Source organism: Eleutherodactylus coqui, chromosome 9, assembly GCF_035609145.1.
Source record: "Eleutherodactylus coqui strain aEleCoq1 chromosome 9, aEleCoq1.hap1, whole genome shotgun sequence".
Classification (NCBI taxonomy): domain Eukaryota; kingdom Metazoa; phylum Chordata; class Amphibia; order Anura; family Eleutherodactylidae; genus Eleutherodactylus; species Eleutherodactylus coqui.
The window spans coordinates 130,578,179-130,596,918 of NC_089845.1; the positions used below are offsets into that span (position 1 = coordinate 130,578,179).

Consider the following 18,740-nt stretch of genomic DNA (forward strand, 5'->3'; position numbering starts at 1 on the left):
ATATTAAATTGACTTTCAGGTATTTGTTCTATAGGGGTAACTTGCATTAGGGAGGCATCCTTATTATGAAAATTTGCAAAGTGCCTCGAAACCCCATGCTTCATATATCTATTCTGGACAGTCCACCTATGTTTATTGAGTCTAGTTTACAGATCAACTGGGTATAAACAGATGATGGCAGAGATCTCTGTATTGTCCCCTGATATATTTATACATAGTTATCAGGCCGCCTCTCAGACGTCTTTTTTCTAAACTAAATAACCCCAATTTGATAATCTCTCTGGGTATTGTAGTCCGCCCATTCCATTTATTACTTTAGTTGCCACTAGAGATGAGCGAGCACCAAAATGCTCGGGTGCTCGTTACTCAAGACGAACTTTTCGCGATGCTCGAGGGTTCGTTTCGAATAACGAACCCCATTGAAGTCAATGGGCAACCCGAGCATTTTTGTATATCGCCGATGCTCGCTAAGGTTTTCATTTGTGAAAATCTGGGCAATTCAAGAAAGTGATGGGAACGACACAGCAACGGATAGGGCAGGCGAGGGGCTACATGTTGGGCTGCATCTCAAGTTCACAGGTCCCACTATTAAGCCACAATAGTGGCAAGAGTGGCCCCCCCCCCCAACAACTTTTACTTCTGAAAAGCCCTCATTAGCAATGGATACCTTAGCTAAGCACCACACTACCTCCAACAAAGCACAATCACTGCCTGCATGACACTCCGCTGCCACTTCTCATGGGTTACATGCTGCCCAACACCCCACCCCCCGCACGACCCAGTGTCCACAGCGCACACCAAACTGTCCCTGCACAGCCTTCAGCTGCCCTCATGCCACGCCACCCTCATGTCTATTTATAAGTGCATCTGCCAGAGGAAAAGCAGGCACACACTGCAGAGGGTTGGCACGGCTAGGCAGCTACCCTCTTTAAAAGGGGCGGGGCGATAGTCCACAATGCTGTACAGAAGCAATGAGAAATCCAATCCTGTGCCACCTCCATCTGGAGCTGGACATGTGGGCATAGCAATGGGGAACCTATGTGCCACACACTATTCATTCTGTCAAGGTGTCTGCATGCCCCAGTCAGACCGCGGTTTTTTATAAATAGTCACAGGCAGATACAACTCCGCAATGGGAATTCCGTGTGCACCCACAGCATGGGTGGCTCCCTGGAACCCACCGGCGGTACATAAAAATATCCCATTGCATTGCCCATCACAGCTGATGTTACGTCAGCTGTAATGCAGGTGGGCAAAAAATTAATTGGATTACACTGTAGGCGAGGGCCCACAAAAATTGGTGTACCAACAGTACTAATGTACCTGAGAAAAATTGCCCATGCCCAACCGAGAGGGCAGCTGAAACCCATTAATCGCTTTGGTTAATGTGGCTTAATTGGTAACTAGGCCTGGAGGCAGCCCAGTTAAAATAAAAATTGGTTGAGGTGAAAGTTTCAACGCTTTAATGAGCATTGAAACATATAAAAATTGTTTAGAAAAATTATATGACTGAGCCTTGTGGGCCTAAGAAAAATTGCACGTTCGGCGTGATTACGTCAGGTTTCAGGAGGAGGAGGATGAATATTATACACAGATTGATGAAGCAAAAAGGTCCCCGTTTTGGATGGTGATAGAGAATGATGCTTCCATCCGCGGGTGCAGCCTACGTATTGTTTATGTATCGCTGCTGTCCGCTGGTGGAGAAGAGAAGTCTGGGGAAATCCAGGCTTTGTTCATCTTGATGAGTGTAAGCCTATCGGCACTGTCGGTTGACAGGCGGGTACGCTTATCCGTGATGATTCCCCCAGCCACACTAAACACACTCTTTGACAAGACGGTAGCCGCAGGACAAGCAAGCACCTCCAGGGCATACAGCGCGAGTTCAGGCCACGTGTCCAGCTTCAACACCCAGTAGTTGTAGGGGGCAGAGGCGTCACCGAGGACGGTCGTGCGATCGGCTACGTACTCCCTCACCATCCTTTTACAGTGCTCCCGCCAACTCAGCCTTGACTGGGGACCGGTGACACAGTCTTGCTGGGGAGCCATAAAGCTGTCAAAGGCCTTAGAGAGTGTTCCCCTGCCTGCGCTGTACATGCTGCCTGATCTCTGCGCCTCCCCTGCTACCTGGGCCGCGGAAATGCGCCTTCGGCCACTAGCGCTGTCGGAAGGGAAGTTTACCATCAGTTCGTCCACCAGCGCCCTGTGGTATAGCATCATTCTCGAACCCCTTTCCTCTTCGGGAATGAGAGTGGAATGGCTCTCCTTATACCGTGGGTCGAGCAGTGTGTACACCCAGTAATCCGTAGTGGCCAGAATGCGTGTAACGCGAGGGTCACGAGAAAGGCATCCTAACCTGAAGTCAGCCATGTGTGCCGGGGTACCTGTACGCAACACATGGCTGTCCTCACTAGGAAGATCACTTTCAGGATCCTCCTCCTCCTCCTCCTCTGGCCATACACGCTGAAAGGATGACAGGCAAGCAGCATCTGTCCCCTCAGCAGTGGGCCAAGCTGTCTCTTCCCCCTCTTCCTCATGCTCCTCCCCCTCCTCCTCAACACGCTGAGATATAGACATGAGGTTGCTCTGACTATCCAGCGACATACTGTCTTCCCCCGCCTCCGTTTCTGATTCCAAAGAGTCTGCCTTTATGCTTTGCAGGGAACTTCTCCAGAGGCATAGCAGAGGAATGGTGATGCTAATGATTGCAGCATCCCCGCTCACCATCTGAGTAGACTCCTCAAAGTTTCCAAGGACCTGGCAGATGGCTGCCAACCAGGCCCACTCTTCTGTAAATAATTGAGGAGGCTGACTCCCACTGCGCCGCCCATGTTGGAGTTGGTATTCCACTATAGCTCTACGCTGCTCATAGAGTCTGGCCAACATGTGGAGCGTAGAGTTCCACTGTGTGGGCACGTCGCACAGCAGTCGGTGCACTGGCAGATTAAACCGATGTTGCAGTGTCCGCAGGGTGGCAGCGTGCGTGTGGGATTTGCGGAAATGTGCGCAGAGCTGGCGCACCTTTCCTAGCAGGTATGACAAGTGGGGGTAGCTTTTCAGAAAGTGCTGAACCACCAAATTAAAGACATGGGCCAAGCATGGCACGTGCGTGAGGCTGCCGAGCTGCAGAGCCGCCACCAGGTTACGGCCGTTGTCACACACGACCATGCCCGGTTGGAGGCTCAGCGGCGCAAGCCAGCGGTCGGTCTGCTCTGTCAGACCCTGCAGCAGTTCGTGGGCCGTGTGCCTCGTCTCCTAAGCTGAGTAGTTTCAGCACGGCCTGCTGACGCTTGCCCACCGCTGTGCTGCCACGCCGCGTGACACCGACTGCTGGCGACGTGCTGCTGCTGACACATCTTGATTGCGAGACAGAGGTTGTGTACGGAACGCCAGGAAATAATTTGGCGCAAGCCTGCTGTAACACTTAGCTGGCTGCGTATGATTTTGTAGAACTACTACACCCAGCACACACGGACCCAGAACACTGAGCACAGTGACAGGCAGGCCAAATAGATTTTTTGCCCAATATTTTTTAGAAAAGCCCACTGCGTATATTCAATCAATAATATATGTCTTCTGTCCCTGCCTCCACAATTCTGTCCCTGGAGTGTGTCACAGAACTGCAGAGTGTTGCACTGTTATTAACTGCAACAGAGCGGTGATTTCAGAGCCAGGAAATAATTTGGCGCAAGCCTGCTGTAACACTTAGCTGGCTGCGTATGATTTTGTAGAACTACTACACCCAGCACACACGGACCCAGAACACTGAGCAGAGTGACAGGCAGGCCAAATAGATTTTTTGCCCAATATTTTTTAGAAAAGGCCCACTGCGTATATTCAATCAATAATATATGTCTTCTGTCCCTGCCTCCACAATTCTGTCCCTGGAGTATTACTGCAGGGCGCAATGCTCTGCACGGCCGATATACCAAAAAAAAAAAAAAAGGGCAACACTGCAAAAAGCAGCCTCCACACTACTGCACACGGTTAGATGTGGCCCTAAGAAGGACCGTTGGGGTTCTTGAAGCCTACAATAACTCCTAACGCTCTCCCTATAGCAGCTCCACCAAGATAGCACTTTCCCTAAAGTATGTCACAACGCATCTGTGGCGAGCCGCGGGAGGGGCCGATTTATATACTCGGGTGACACCTGATCTCGCCAGCCACTCTCTGCAGGGGGGTGGTATAGGGCTTGAACATCGCAGGGGGAAGTTGTAATGCCTTCCCCGTCTTTCAATTGGCCAGAAAAGCGCGCTAACGTCTCAGAGATGAAAGTGAAAGTAACCCGAACATCGCGTGGTGCTCGTTACGAGTAACGAGCATCTCGAACACGCTAATACTCGAACGAGTATCAAGCTCGGACGAGTACGTTTGCTCATCTCTAGTTGCCACTCAAGCTGTGATATGTTCTTCTTGAGTACCAGTGCCCAAAACTGTACACAAAATTCCATGTGTGGTCTGACCATTGGCTTGTAAAGCGAAAGAACAATGTTCTCATCATGTGCCACTAGACCTCATTTGATGCACCCCATGATCCTATTTGCCTTGGCAGCAGCTGTCTGATTATAAACAGAGGCTGATAGTGAATATAATACTAACATTCTCACTGCATGACACAGGAGGTGAATACACTGTCAAGCTGATGCTGGTAACAATCAGCTTAATGTCTAGCTGTCTGCGACAAATTAAGTTGTAAGTATCCAACTGTCTAACTGTATATCAGACTTCCAACGCGTTTCTGCAGTGATACAAGGATCACTGCTTTACCAGGATAGTCACTTTAAGTTTCAAGCACAAAATGCCTGATACAGAGCTGGTATGGTATAAAGATCAGCATAGACCAGGGCTCGAAGGCCCAATATAAACTCATGAGACTGATACACACTATTGCCTGATAAATGGCTAATGTGTTATTTGACTTAGTAGTAGCGTACTTGTGTAGGGCTCGTAGGCCCAATATAGACTGACAGACCTCAGTCTATTAACTATCAGCCTCAGTTTATTATTAGTAGCTATTTTTGAACATCAGAAAAAGTGGGATATATAGAGTGAGGCCTTTAAGCAACCTATAAAATATCACTATATGACCAATATAGGTACTCTGATACAATCAACAGAGTTGTCTATATTAATGCTGAAATCCTAGCAGGGACACCCTGTTGGACATGATCAGAGCTGGTATCAAGGGAATAGAGTGATTATTTGTACCTAACCATTCCTGTAACTAACAATATTTTAGACAGAATGTTGGTCTGTAGCTTTGACATCATATCTTGGACACTTTTAATATCATTACAAAGAAGGTACTTATACAAACAGAAACATACTCCACATATACTTTCTGTGGTACCCAGCTCTGTGAGATTGGCCTTCAGACCTTTCAAAATAATGCAGACACTGCTTATTGGATAACTATAGATCAGTATTAGAGATGAGCGAACCTACTCGGCCACGCCCCTTTTTCGCCCGAGTACCGCGATTTTCGAGTACTTCTGTACTCGGGCGAAAAGATTCGGGGGGCGCCATGGGTGAGTGGGGGGTTGCAGCGGGGAGTGGGGGGAGAGGGAGAGAGAGAGGGATCCCCCCTGTTCCCCGCTGCTACCCCCCGCGCTGCCACGCCGCCCACCGGCGCCCCCCGAATCTTTTCACCCGAGTACTGAAGTACTCGAAAATCGCGGTGCTCGATTGAGTAATTACTCGAAACAAGTACGTTCGCTCATCTCTAATCAGTATATATAAACTGATATCGTTATACCTGCATTTAAAGGAGATGTCCCGAGGCAGCAAGTGGGTCTATACACTTCTGTATGGCCATAATAATGCACTTTGTAATGTACATTGTGCATTAATTATGAGCCATACAGAAGTTATAAAAAGTTTTATACTTACCTGCTCCGTTGCTGGCGTCCTCGTCTCCATGGTGCCGACTAATTTTCGCCCTCCGATGGCCAAATTAGCCGCGCTTGCGCAGTCCGGGTCTTCTCCTCTTCTCTATGGAGCTCCGTGTAGCTCCGCCCCGTCACGTGCCGATTCCAGCCAATCAGGAGGCTGGAATCGGCAATGGACCGCACAGAAGCCCTGCGGTCCATGAAGACAGAGGATCCCGGCGGCCATCTTCAGCAGGTGAGTATGAAGACGCCGGACCGCCGGGATTCAGGTAAGCGCTGTGCGGGTGGTTTTTTTAACCCCTGCATCGGGGTTGTCTCGCGCCGAACGGGGGGGGGGTTTAAAAAAAAAAAAAACCCGTTTCGGCGCGGGACATCTCCTTTAATTTATCTATCAGCCCAAATTTAGGAGCTCTATCTGAGATTATCATATATAGAATCTGGTGTCTACATTACACCGGGTACTACTTATATTTGTTGTTTGTCCATTTTGTGTTGGTTTGTTTGTTTATTTATTTAGTGGGCCCCATGAGGAGAATTTTAACATGTTATAATTATTAAAAGTAACATTTTAAATACAGGTCCCTTACAGTGACTAATTGGTTTTCTATTAGCTGTGTAAGAGGCCTTGTTATCTTAGCATTTCAGAGCGAACAAAGTCAGATTTCACTCGCATGAAAATCCCATTCACATGAAATTATAATGCGATTTTTTTTTTTTTATTGGCTCACAGAAAATAGTCGATTTTGTCCAAATATCAACACATTTTGTGATTTTTTTCTAAAGAAAATCAGCCATATAGATACTCCCATGGTAAATAATCGGATGTATTTTCGTGTGAGTTTTCTGCGTCGTGCTACACATAAAAGTCATGCGAGAAAAACACCCGTGTGAGAGCACCCTCATATTATACAGCCTCGATGTATCCATCACATCCCTCACATTACAGACACTAAGCAGATCCTTTTTCAATGAAGCCATCAGCCCCCCAGTTTTATATGTGGAAAATAACAGAACTGAAGAAGCCCATTAACCCCTTAAGGACCAGGCTGTTTTGTACCGTAATGACTAGACACTTTTTAGGGATTTTACCCATATGGTAGTTTTACTGCCCTATTTTTTTTCCTTTAGCTACCAAAATTATTTTTGCTGCGTTTTTTCCCTCATGACACATAAGGTTATATTTTTAATATCTTTTTCACTGACTCTTTTTTCAGTTTTTTTTAGTTTTATTGGGGGTATGGGAGCAGGTTCACTATTTTGTTTTGGACGTTTCGATATATAATATGTATGCTTTTGGGTGCATATAGCGATGGTTTTGGTTGGCGTCGGCTTTGGGTTATTTTCTTTCTTAAAGGGGTTGTCCCGCGGCAGCAAGTGGGTCTATACACTTCTGTATGGCCATAATAATGCACTTTGTAATGTACATTGTGCATTAATTATGAGCCATACAGAAGTTATAAAAAGTTTTATACTTACCTGCTCCGTTGCTAGCGTCCTCGTCTCCATGGTGCCGACTAATTTTCGCCCTCCGATGGCCAAATTAGCCGCGCTTGCGCAGTCCAGGTCTTCTCCTGTTCTCTATGGGGCTCCGTGTAGCTCCGTGTAGCTCCGCCCCGTCACGTGCCGATTCCAGCCAATCAGGAGGCTGGAATCGGCAATGGACCGCACAGAAGAGCTGCGGTCCACGGAGGCAGAGGATCCCGGCGGCCATCTTCACAGGTAAGTATAGAAGTCACCGGAGCGCGGGGATTAAGGTAAGCGCTCCGGTGAGCTTTCTGTACGTCCCTGCATCGGGGTTGTCTCGCGCCGAACGGGGGGGGGGGTTGAAAAAAAAAAAAAACCCGTTTCGGCGCGGGACAACCCCTTTAAGTATACAATAGCTGATATACCCGGTTTCACCTAAGTTATCTTGGTACAGGTGTTTACGTGTTGTTTGGCAGTGTTATATTCTCTTCGATATAAACACAGATATGTGAGGTAGATTCTATTTAGTATATAGACAGTTAGGTAATGTAGATTTTCCTCACTATATTCACACATGGTAGTGTTATATTCAGTTCAGTATAAACACAGATATGTGAGGTCTATTTAGTATATAGACAGTTAGGTAATGTAGATTCTTCTCACTATATTCACACAGGGCAGTGTTATATTCTCCTCAGTATAAACAGAGATATAAGAATGGCCGTGCCAAATTTCATTTTTGTGTCACATCGGGAGGTTTGAGAATTAGATTTGGTACATTACACAGGGGTGCCAATACTTTTGCACTTAGCATTGAATTTTCGAGTTGTGACCCCTTTACTTTTCCTATTTAGAACCTAAAGAATGCTCCTGCCAAATTTCATGTTTGTGTGACACAGGATAGTTAGAGAATTTGTGGCCAGTCAGTCAGTGAGGGCTTTCACCTTTATGTATATAGATATCACTTAGTGATGGAACCCAGATGAAGAAAACACAAGTTCAAGGCTGCGTTAAGAAGTACATGGATGTTCATGACACAAGTTTCCAAAGTCCTAAATTGTCTCACAATCCCACCACATATGGTAGCAAGAGTCTTCATGGCCACAACCCCTTTAACACATTTCAGAATGATTTATCAAATATAACTAATCTGGAGAGAGCCATATGCCAGGGCAGGAATATTTGTTGTACTAGTTTTTAGTGGACAGTACTTTTAAATACTTTTTTGGACCAGTTAGATGCATCTCTTCAGTCCTTCAGGCTAGACCTAAAGAATGCTCGTGCCAAATTTCATATTTGTACAACATTGGGAAGTTACATTACATAGGGGTGCCAATACTCTTAGCATTGAATAATCAAGTTGTGACCCCTTTACTTTTCCTATTTAGGACCTAAAGAATGCTCCTGCCAAATTTCATGTTTGTATGACATCGGGAAGTTAGAGAATTAGATTTGGTACATTACACAGGGGTACTAATACTTTTTCACTTAGAGGGTCGCTCAGGCTTGATTCCCGTAATCATAAGCGTATTTGCGCGCAGCTCAGCGCAATTTTTTGCAACTGAACGAGACCTTTTGCACGCGCGTCAGCGTATTTTACCATACCCTTTCTGCCACCAAGTTATTGTTTATTTATGTGCGGCAAATAAAGACACACGGCCAATTCATCTCAGTTACAGATGTGTTCTTTTTTCTGCGCAATCATGCAGCGTACCACGCACCTTTAAGCATATTGCGCACCCTCCATTGACTACTATGAGGAACTTTGATACTCAATTATGTAGGAAAATAGGAGCATGCTGTGTTTTTTTTGTGCCAGACCGAAATGCGCATAAAAATGAAGCGCATGTGAATGAACCCATTGAAATTAGTAGGTTCCATTCACTGCGTATCGCATGCGCAAATGTGTCCTGTGAAAGCGGCCTTAAGGTCTGTGAGGGAATTGCTGTGTATAAAATATCCTGACAGATGAGTATCGGTCGACATCACACACGATGGAGGATAGAGGACACAACAGGGACACAGATAATGTCTGATTTATTAGAAAAAATAGAAATTTGCTTTACACAACATGTAGAAAAAAAATAACGAATTCTCTCGTCAACAAATCGCCGTTCGTTGTGCATTACTGACGCTGCTTCATAAATACAGGAAAGAAGAATCACACAACGGCCATGTACAAGCGCTCACTCCAGCGTATATCACATATCAGCCCTAGTAGAAAGACCCCCAATGCTCTGAATACAGGACAGCGATCCCTAATATGTGGACATCAACCAGAAATATCTACAGAGGGAGGATCTACACCTACAATCAACCAACTGTCCTTAGCAACCAATCACAGCGCAGCTTTCACTTTACCTCAGCAGCTTCTGTGCTGTGACTGGTTGCTAGGGGCAACAAGGACAGTCTCACTGTTAGTGGATAAACAAGGCCCTGTGTGTATAGATAATAGTCTGACTGGATTCTTAGTTATATCAGGGCCAGCTGGGTGGCAACCAACATTCCTGCCATTGCAGCTCCCGCCAGGTTGTCACTCAGCTTTCCTAGACTTCTGAATGTCAAATCCGCCTAGATATTCCCATAAGGTCGCGTTCATGTGCAGCAGTAATGCTGCGGATTCTCCACTGCGAAATATCTTGTGGTAAAATCCACAACATTTTTGCTTAAAAAGAAGAAAAACATGTCAAACACCGCACTAGTGTCAGCTGCGGGTACCCAGAAGACTTCAGCCTGCGTAAAAGCGTCCTGTCCCCGAGGAATACTGTGTGCTGCGGGGCACAAAGCACAGTACACACGGTCACCCAGCACCGTTGCTGAGCACCGTATCACCTGAGCAATGGTGGCAGTCAGTAGCCGTTGCTGGTGCGTGCTGCACTTTTGAGACTGGTTGCGCGATATTCCTAAGTAAGAAAAGGCTTTTGAGCAGGTTGAAGTCAGCCGAATCTGAGTCAAAATGCGTATCAAAGACGCAGATTGTGACATGGTTTTTGATACGGAAATAGGACTGATTTTTCTGCACTCTTAAAGAAAATCTGCTTTTATTGCCTATAGCAACCAATCACTCCTGAGGTAAAATGAAAGCTGCGCTGTGATTAGTTACTATGGGCAACAAAGCCATTTCTTTTTAGGCCGCTTTCATAAGAGTGTGGTGCCGGGCTAGTTTTCCGTGGCCCATCGTGTACAACAAACTTCACATCATCTACATCCACACGAGCAGCATGAAGCTCCCCCTCTCAATCGCACACAGGCCTACATGGCAAAAAAGTACACGTCTTCATCCGTCATCCGCTGGATCTTTCTATATATGTATAGACTGCAGTGGCCGCCCTGGGATGCGCTTTCTACTAGTATATTACAATGTACAATATTTACAGTTCACGGATCACTGGTCTTATAAAACATTGTATAAGGGTACGTTCGAATACAGCATCGCTGCACCAAAACAGAGTCAAAATCTGCATCATTGGTGCGGATTAAGACCCGAAATCAGTTGCGGATGCCGATTTTGGCCTGGCGCTCCTCTTAGCATCAGCAGCCCCTCACTGCAGCGCACAGAGCAGTCCTCACCTGGCAAACGCTACTAAACGCTGCCATCGCTGGTCAGGTGGTGCACTCACTTTCGCATCACCTGGCTGGCGGCCGCGGTGCATGGTAACGGTTGCCAAGTGACAAATATGAGGGCTGCTTCGTGCATGGCAGCCCCAAATCAACTGTGGATCCGCAGCGGATGTCAAGTCAAAAGTCCACACCAATGGTTTTGCTTTTGATCTGGAAATTCTGCGGCATTTGATGGGGAATATTCCGCTGCGTTAAATCCCCAGCCTTTCCGTTACGTGTGAACATACCCTTAAAGTGTCATTATTACAGAAGAAACAAAATAAGAAGTTCATTTGGCTCCTCAAGATCATGAAGCCGATCTACACTAGGAACATTTCCACCTCTCAAGACACAATTAGTGCTGACTTTAGTCTTGTTTCTCCGCTTTTTAACTCTTGGTCTGAAGTTTTCACGCTGAAGCTGCACTGTTTCTTATCCCATCTTCTGATATTGCCAAAGAGGAAAAGGCCTAAAACAAGTCTGTGCGGCATGGAGAGGCAGTGCACTGTACAGCAGATGACCGGTATAGTACGCAGAGTTCTATGGAATGAACGTCATATGGTTTGTAGGTGAAATGAAGTGCCACATCTTACACAGGACTATGAAGTAACTAAAGACTCTGCAGATAGTTGGTGGTATACTGCAGCGGTGCAGTTACTGCAGTGTAGTTTGGCCGTACAGTCCCAGACCGACTAATATATTCTCAGGTTGGGGAATTTGGCATTGTCAGTCTGCAGGAGGCTGGTGTCACGGGGGCAGTTATTATGGCAAACACATGTGCTGATGAACATGACTGGTTTCTTCATTGTTCTGTCATTAGGACAGCGGAACTCCACCTGTGCAGTCCTGGTGCTGTGGGGGGTGCAGCATCGCCCGTCGGTGCAATCCCCACAGAACTTGGGTTTGTAGCTGTGTACACTGACACAATTATTATATTCAAAGTGGATGGCAGTCTCCGATTTCTTCACTTTCACACATCTTTTTGCTTTCTGAAAGAGAATGAAAGATTTGGAAGTTTAATAAAAATTAATTATATGAGTAAACAGACTTGTTTCATGTCGCCTATGTACAGTGGATCACTGATGATTAACATACTTCAGCATACTAAAGAACTAACATGAATAGCAGCAGTGCTGGACTTGGGTTATTTAGTGCAACCCCTTTATAAGAAAAAAAAAACTATAATTTATTGTTTCTGGTGCTGTATATGTTATAAGCTTGACCCTGGTATAGTATCTATACACTGAGTTTGGTTCTGGGGTGGATTTATGTTATAAGCCTGGTTCTGGTGCTGTATTACTAGTTTGAGCTTGGTTGTGGTGCAGTGTTTATTTACTGAGATGTTCTATACACGCAGAATACAGACAGACTGCCTATTAGTGCTATATAATACAGTACCAGAGCCAAGCTCAAAACCTAAATCCACACCAGAACCAAGTCAGTACATACAGTAGATACAATACCAGAGTCAAGCATATAACAAATACAGCGCCAGAACCAAGTGCAGTACGTAAATACAGCACTAGAATGACGCTCAACAACATAAATACAGCATTAGAACCAAACTCAGTACATAAATACAGCATCAGAACCAAGCTCAACCAAGCTCACAAGATACTGTTCCATGGAGGAAAAACATCATCTGGCCAGGCAGACCTAAGGGGAGTGGGGACGATCACCCCCCAGCCTACATCCACCTGGTTCCCCCCTATGAGCTTGTGTCCTGCGTGACTTCATGGGGCTAAGACCAGCCATGAAGTTCCTATTACTAGAACCTCACCCTTTACGGTGGAAGCAGAAATATGGGGAGTTCATGTTTCTCATCACTGCCCTGCAAATCCATAAGATTGTGAATAAACATGTCTATGACATTGCCGAAAGTACTGCGCAGGTTAATGCAGTATCTACGTGCTGTAGTTACATAACCCTGGCCTATATTATATGAGCTTTATTCATCTCTATGTCCTGGTGAATAAATGAATAGATACCTTTTCTATCAGTCCCTCAGTCTCTTCATCACATGGTCGCACCATGCACAGGCGGACTTGTTTCTGCATTTCGCAGCGGCGGTTACGATTCGACACCCTGTATGAGTGTCCCATGCCACACGTCTTAGAGCAAGCGCTCCACTCCGTACTCTGCTCGATACAGTTGGTGCCCATATCAACTCCGAACGTGGCCTCAGGTCTGTAAGCTGGGAAAATACAAGAAAGCGTAAGTTTAATATCCTGATCCTACAATGATATGACATTCTGTGTTATGACATCAGTAATGAGAAGTTTGTGTGTCACTTGGAACAGTATTCGTTTAATTAAAGGGCAAATCACTCCAAAAATGTTTTGCATAAGAGGGTCACCCATAGAATTTCTGGACCCCCAATAGTTCAAACATTAAACCTGGGTGGTTTTCAGAAGCCACAGACAAAGTAGCTCACACAATTGTCTGTATGATTAGGTAGAAGATTATTCAATGTGCGTTTCCCAGAATGGGTGACCCCACGGAGCACATATAAATTGTTTCATTTTAAATTCAATATTTTGCAGTTTACATGTAGAATTATACACAAAAAGCTGAAAAACTTTATAAAACATTACTTATCCTCTACTCATCCTGATAATTCTCCAGAGCTGCAATCACTGCTCTGCTGGTGGAGTCACTGTATACATACATTATTTAGCCTATACTAAACTTGAGTTAGACTGCTTTCACATCTGTGGAGGAGTTCAGTTTTCCTGCTCCTTTCCGTGAAGCAGGAAAGTGAAATCCCCTGGTCAAAAAGATCCATCTTATGACGGAACTGAACAGCGCTGAATGGACCCCATTGACTATTAAGGGATCCGTTCGGTTTCTGCTCAGCATTTTACCAAAAAAAATGTGCAGTACTATATAGGTATTTTGTGTCGGATCTGCAACGAAATTTCCCTACCCAGGTTACAGCACACATATGAACCAACCCTTCATCCTGTATTATACTCCAGAGCTGCACTCATTCTGCTGGTGGAGACACTGTGTACATGCATTATTTATCCTATACTGAATCTGAGTTACATCGTGTATTATACTCCAGAGCTGTACTCGCTATTCCGCTAGTGGAGTCACTATGTACATACATTATTTATCCTGTACTGATCCTGAGTTACATCCTATATTATACTCCAGAGCTGCACTCCCTATTTTACTGGCTTCAAAGATAAAATGTCCCACTGTTCCTTGCCAAGTGAAATCTTGGTTGGCGCCTGTTCTAAAACTAATCCCCACCACCACCAATTCATTACAGGCGATGAAATCTGCTGATAGGTGTGGGTCTGACAATAAGATTGTTGACTTTTTCTAATGACAGTGAGCAGAATTATGAATGCAGCTCTGAACTATAATACAGGCTGTAAATCAGGATCTGTAGCAGATAGGCAGTATATATAAATAGTTGATAGTGCTTATCTGTATATAATGTGGATAGTTTTTGGGTGGAGTTTAAAGGAGATGTCCCGCGCCGAAACGGTTTTTTTTTTTTTTAAACCCCCCCCCCGTTCGGCGCGAGACAACCCCGATGCAGGGGTTAAAAAAACCACCCGCACAGCGCTTACCTGAATCCCGGCGGTCCGGCGTCTTCATACTCACCTGCTGAAGATGGCCGCCGGGATCCTCTGTCTTCGTGGACCGCAGCTCTTCTGTGCGGTCCACTGCCGATTCCAGCCTCCTGATTGGCTGGAATCGGCACGTGACGGGGCGGAGCTACACGGAGCCGCTCTCTGGCACGAGCGGCTCCATAGAAGACTGCTGAAGACCCGGACTGCGCAAGCGCGGCTAATTTGGCCATCGGAGGCCAAAAATTAGTCGGCACCATGGAGACGAGGACGCTAGCAACGGAGCAGGTAAGTAAAAAACTTTTTATAACTTCTGTATGGCTCATAATTAATGCACAATGTATATTACAAAGTGCATTATTATGGCCATACAGAAGTGTATAGACCCACTTGCTGCCGCGGGACAACCCCTTTAAGCTTTGAATGGATGATTCTTCTCTAGATCAGCCCCGTGCCTCCGGGAAAAAACAAAGCATGTACCACTACATTGTAGATTCCCCCTTATAGCGATATCTAACGAATTCTTCCATCGTTAGCGCCCATCTTACCCGCCATAGCGAAGCCTCCAAGCGGCACTTCTTCCTTTGTGTCACACACCCACTTCTCGCAGCATTCTCCGGGGACTGTCACTTTTCGTGGGAAGGGGCACTCTGGTCCCGGGAGCTGTAGGTCAAGGTTACATCTCGGGACGCATCCAATCTGCCCATCCTGACATCTGCAGTGGTATTTACAGCTTGGCTGGAAGCTTTCCCCGTTGTTGTATATGGCGCCATTAAACACACATTTTCCTTCTTCCAGCACTAAAATAATAGAAGGAGAGAAACTATGAAATGACTGAACTGATAATGGAATAAGCACTCGTTTACGCCTGCGGTGGCCATTTCCGCTTGAATTTCGTCTGGCTGTTCCACTTTTGGAGCAGAAAAATGCCATTCAAGTGGAAAACGGAAAAAGAACTAGAATTTAGAATCTAGTCACATCAAGAGCTTAATTCAAGGTTTGTATGCTAGTCTTATCTCCCACAATGCACCACAAAACTGCACCTTCTGTATAAACATTAAGGGTGGCTTCAGATGACCGTATGCGCATTTGTCTACGCTTCAGCGTAACATATTTGCGCTATGAACAAGGTTTGAGGTGGCAGATTTGCACTTATATCGTTGCGTAGTACTGCACTTTTTGTGCACGCAGGGCCTTTTCACATGAGACACAAACCCCCACCATGATTTAAAAGGCTATTTAGTCTAATAATGTCCCAATGTATTCTTTTTTTTTTTACTGAATTGCGCAGTGTATCGGGCATTCACGCGAATATTGGAGTGCACATTTGCACACCTCCCATAGACTTCTATTGGGCTCTTACAAATACGTAGGTTGAGCCCATCAATGTGTTCTATTCTATGAGCATTGTGCTAAATGGATGTGCCTAATGTGCTGTTCAAAGTGACCAACCCATAGCAGTCATATGCATAGTACTACAGATACTACATCTCTACGCTCCCTGCCCCTGGGGTTGTGCACTCACCCATGCATATGCCCACAACACTCTCCGGCTCTGCGCTGAAGTCGCAGTACAGTCCCAGGTCGTCCTGGCATGGCAGCACCTCAGAGCACATCTCTCCCTGCTGCCTGGCACACACTGGGCAGCAGACACAGCCATCTAGAATGACTGGCACACCGGGAGCACAGTTCGGGGGTTCCTCTGGGCAGGGTCCACATTGTTTCGGACATTTCTGAGAGATCACCTGCAGGATGGACATAGAGAAATTATATAGCGTACCTATGGGATGCCCTCCCCAAAGCACATATTTTGCTTTTCACTTACAAAAGGCACTTTTCTTAAAAGGGAATGTCGAGAAAAGTGCATTTTTAAATGTATTTACGCAGCTGAACTATACATATTGCCTGTTTGCTGCCGGCTTTTTTTGCACACGTACTTACACCTGCAGAAAGACCCCAGCAAGAATGGCTCATTGATTTCATGTGCAGATACATATTGAACATGCATGTATCCTTCACATTTCAATGGACCAATTTGGTTCAATTTGTCTGAAAATTGGCCGGAAAACACATCCCTTTGCATGTAGCCTAAGGCTATATTCACACCGATGATTGCGAAACATAAAAAAAATAAAAGGGCCGATTTTTCACATAATTTCTTATCATTTTCACGTGATTTACATCTTTTTTTCATCCATTTTTCACACATTCATAAATGTGGTCACAATGGTTTAATTCCCTTTAAAAATGGATCGCACTTGCATCATGCGAGTACAATCTGTTTAAAAAACACCTACTGACTTGAATGGGCGTTTTTTATCAGAAAAAACTGGACAAAAATAGGACAGAATGCCTTTTTTTCACCCATTCAAGTAGGAAAACAATTCCGCCCCAAAATGCTTACGTTTAGCTGCGGATTTTGAAACAGAATGGCCGGCAGAATTCTGTCAATTTCAATTTCCCACCAAAACTCACACATTAGCACTGTGGATCTTCGTACTGAATATTCTGCCTCATGTGAAGGCACCCTTAGGGCTCCCACACACTTTCGTTTTTTTAACGCTGTGTTTTTTTAACGCAAATGTTAATGGGACTTTCTTGTGTTAAAAACGCTTTGCAAGTTTGTGGTTTGCGATTTTGCGCGATCGCTATTTTAACATTACAAGTCCCATAGACCCCTGCAGAAAAAAAATGCTGCGAATTTCGCAGGGAAAAAAAAACGCCAGTGGGTGGGCGCCCTTAAGGTGCTGCTAAACCAGCGCCGCAAACACACACATTTTGCACATGTTTGCCGGGCTGCAGCTGGACTTACAGATTTAGCCAAGCATCAACAAAACATGAGCGCCAGCAGGTGTAATAGTGCCCTATAGCCGTACTTACACAAGCGAGTGTGATATCTGCCCAAGAAACGCACACCGGTATCGCACTTGTAAGCCTCCAAATGTTTTTGGCAATTGTGATACATTTTGAGAGAAAATGTATCGCTGTACTTGCGATTTTCACGCGCATTAAAAACTCACGTTGTTTCAATAGTAAAAATAGAAAATTTGCATTGCATGCACATGTACATCACATTTACATGCAGGTGCAATGCAAATTCCCCCCCCCCCCCAGGAAACAATGGGCGATTCTAGAATATTTGCCCACAAATAGGACACACTCCAATTTTTCAATCTTGCACTATTGGTGCGAGCAAAAAATAAAATCACTCAAGTCAATTAACCCATTAAAATCAATCGGTTATTTTTCTATGCAAGTTCCGTCATTATCAGAAACGGATGGAACTCACACAGGAAGAAAAAACGTTTGTGTAAGTACACCCCATTGTTGCTACTACACAATCCCTAAGTGGCGGGTTGCGTCAGCACTTGCAGGTTCAGCCCCGCAACTGTTGTGAAAACGCTAGTGGTAGTTGTTGGTGTAATCGCAGCCTTGTGAGTGATACACAGCAAGAACCCAAATCCCTCATCAGTCCTGGATGTCAGGCTGGCTGCTGATCCCTACATTAACACATTGTAACAAGCAACTGTCATGTAACTAGATCTTTACAGATTAAAATACTGCGCTTCATTCTCTGACAGCAAGTAGAGTTCTTGCAAAAGGAAATGGAATTGAAAAACAAAGTACATTAGAAAGTTGCAAAACTAAAAAAAGTTTGAACCCCCATAAATAGAAGTGTGTTAAGTGCAATAGATTACCTCACTATTTAGACACCATCAATAGGAGAATGTCCTATGAGGGGTCTGTATTACCCCCATAAAGCTGATCCCTGTTTTAGCTTCCTATTCTGACACATACAGAACTACATACAACGACTTACTGTATGAATGAAGAGGAGTGTGCACAGGGCAGGCAGCAGGCTCTGGAGCATCATGTCCCAGTTGCAGAGATTTGCTGATTTCCAACTTGGAAGGATTAGTATTCTGTGTTTTTCATTCGCCTTCACCCTGTCCATTTATAGGGCACTGCTATGGCTGGTGCCATCCTATTGGTCACACTTCTCGGGATGGGCAGCAGCTACGATGATGACGATTCCCAAATACTTTCCTCCCACTACTGTTCCCTAACGAATCCCTTGGACATGGACACTAGATGGCAATGTAATAGTTTTCCGGAGGAAAGAAACACATGTAATTCTTGTGAGAAGGAATGTATTTTCCATCCTGCTCTTGGAATTGATTTTTTGTCAAGAGGAACTGATTATTCA

At 45.2% G+C, this 18,740-nt stretch overlaps 1 protein-coding gene across 1 annotated transcript; it reads right to left on the reverse strand.

Annotated features, from left to right (window-relative positions):
• Positions 1-9,369: 9,369 nt before the first annotated feature.
• CCN3 (cellular communication network factor 3) lies at positions 9,370-18,503 on the reverse strand. Its single transcript, XM_066578515.1, has 5 exons — positions 18,354-18,503; positions 16,059-16,278; positions 15,082-15,333; positions 12,938-13,143; positions 9,370-11,938 (listed from the first exon to the last, which is right to left on the reverse strand). Exons 1-5 carry the CDS (start codon positions 18,486-18,488, stop codon positions 11,642-11,644), a joined length of 1,110 nt encoding a protein of 369 aa, XP_066434612.1. The 5' UTR covers positions 18,489-18,503; the 3' UTR covers positions 9,370-11,641.
• Between the last annotated feature and the right edge of the window lie 237 nt (positions 18,504-18,740).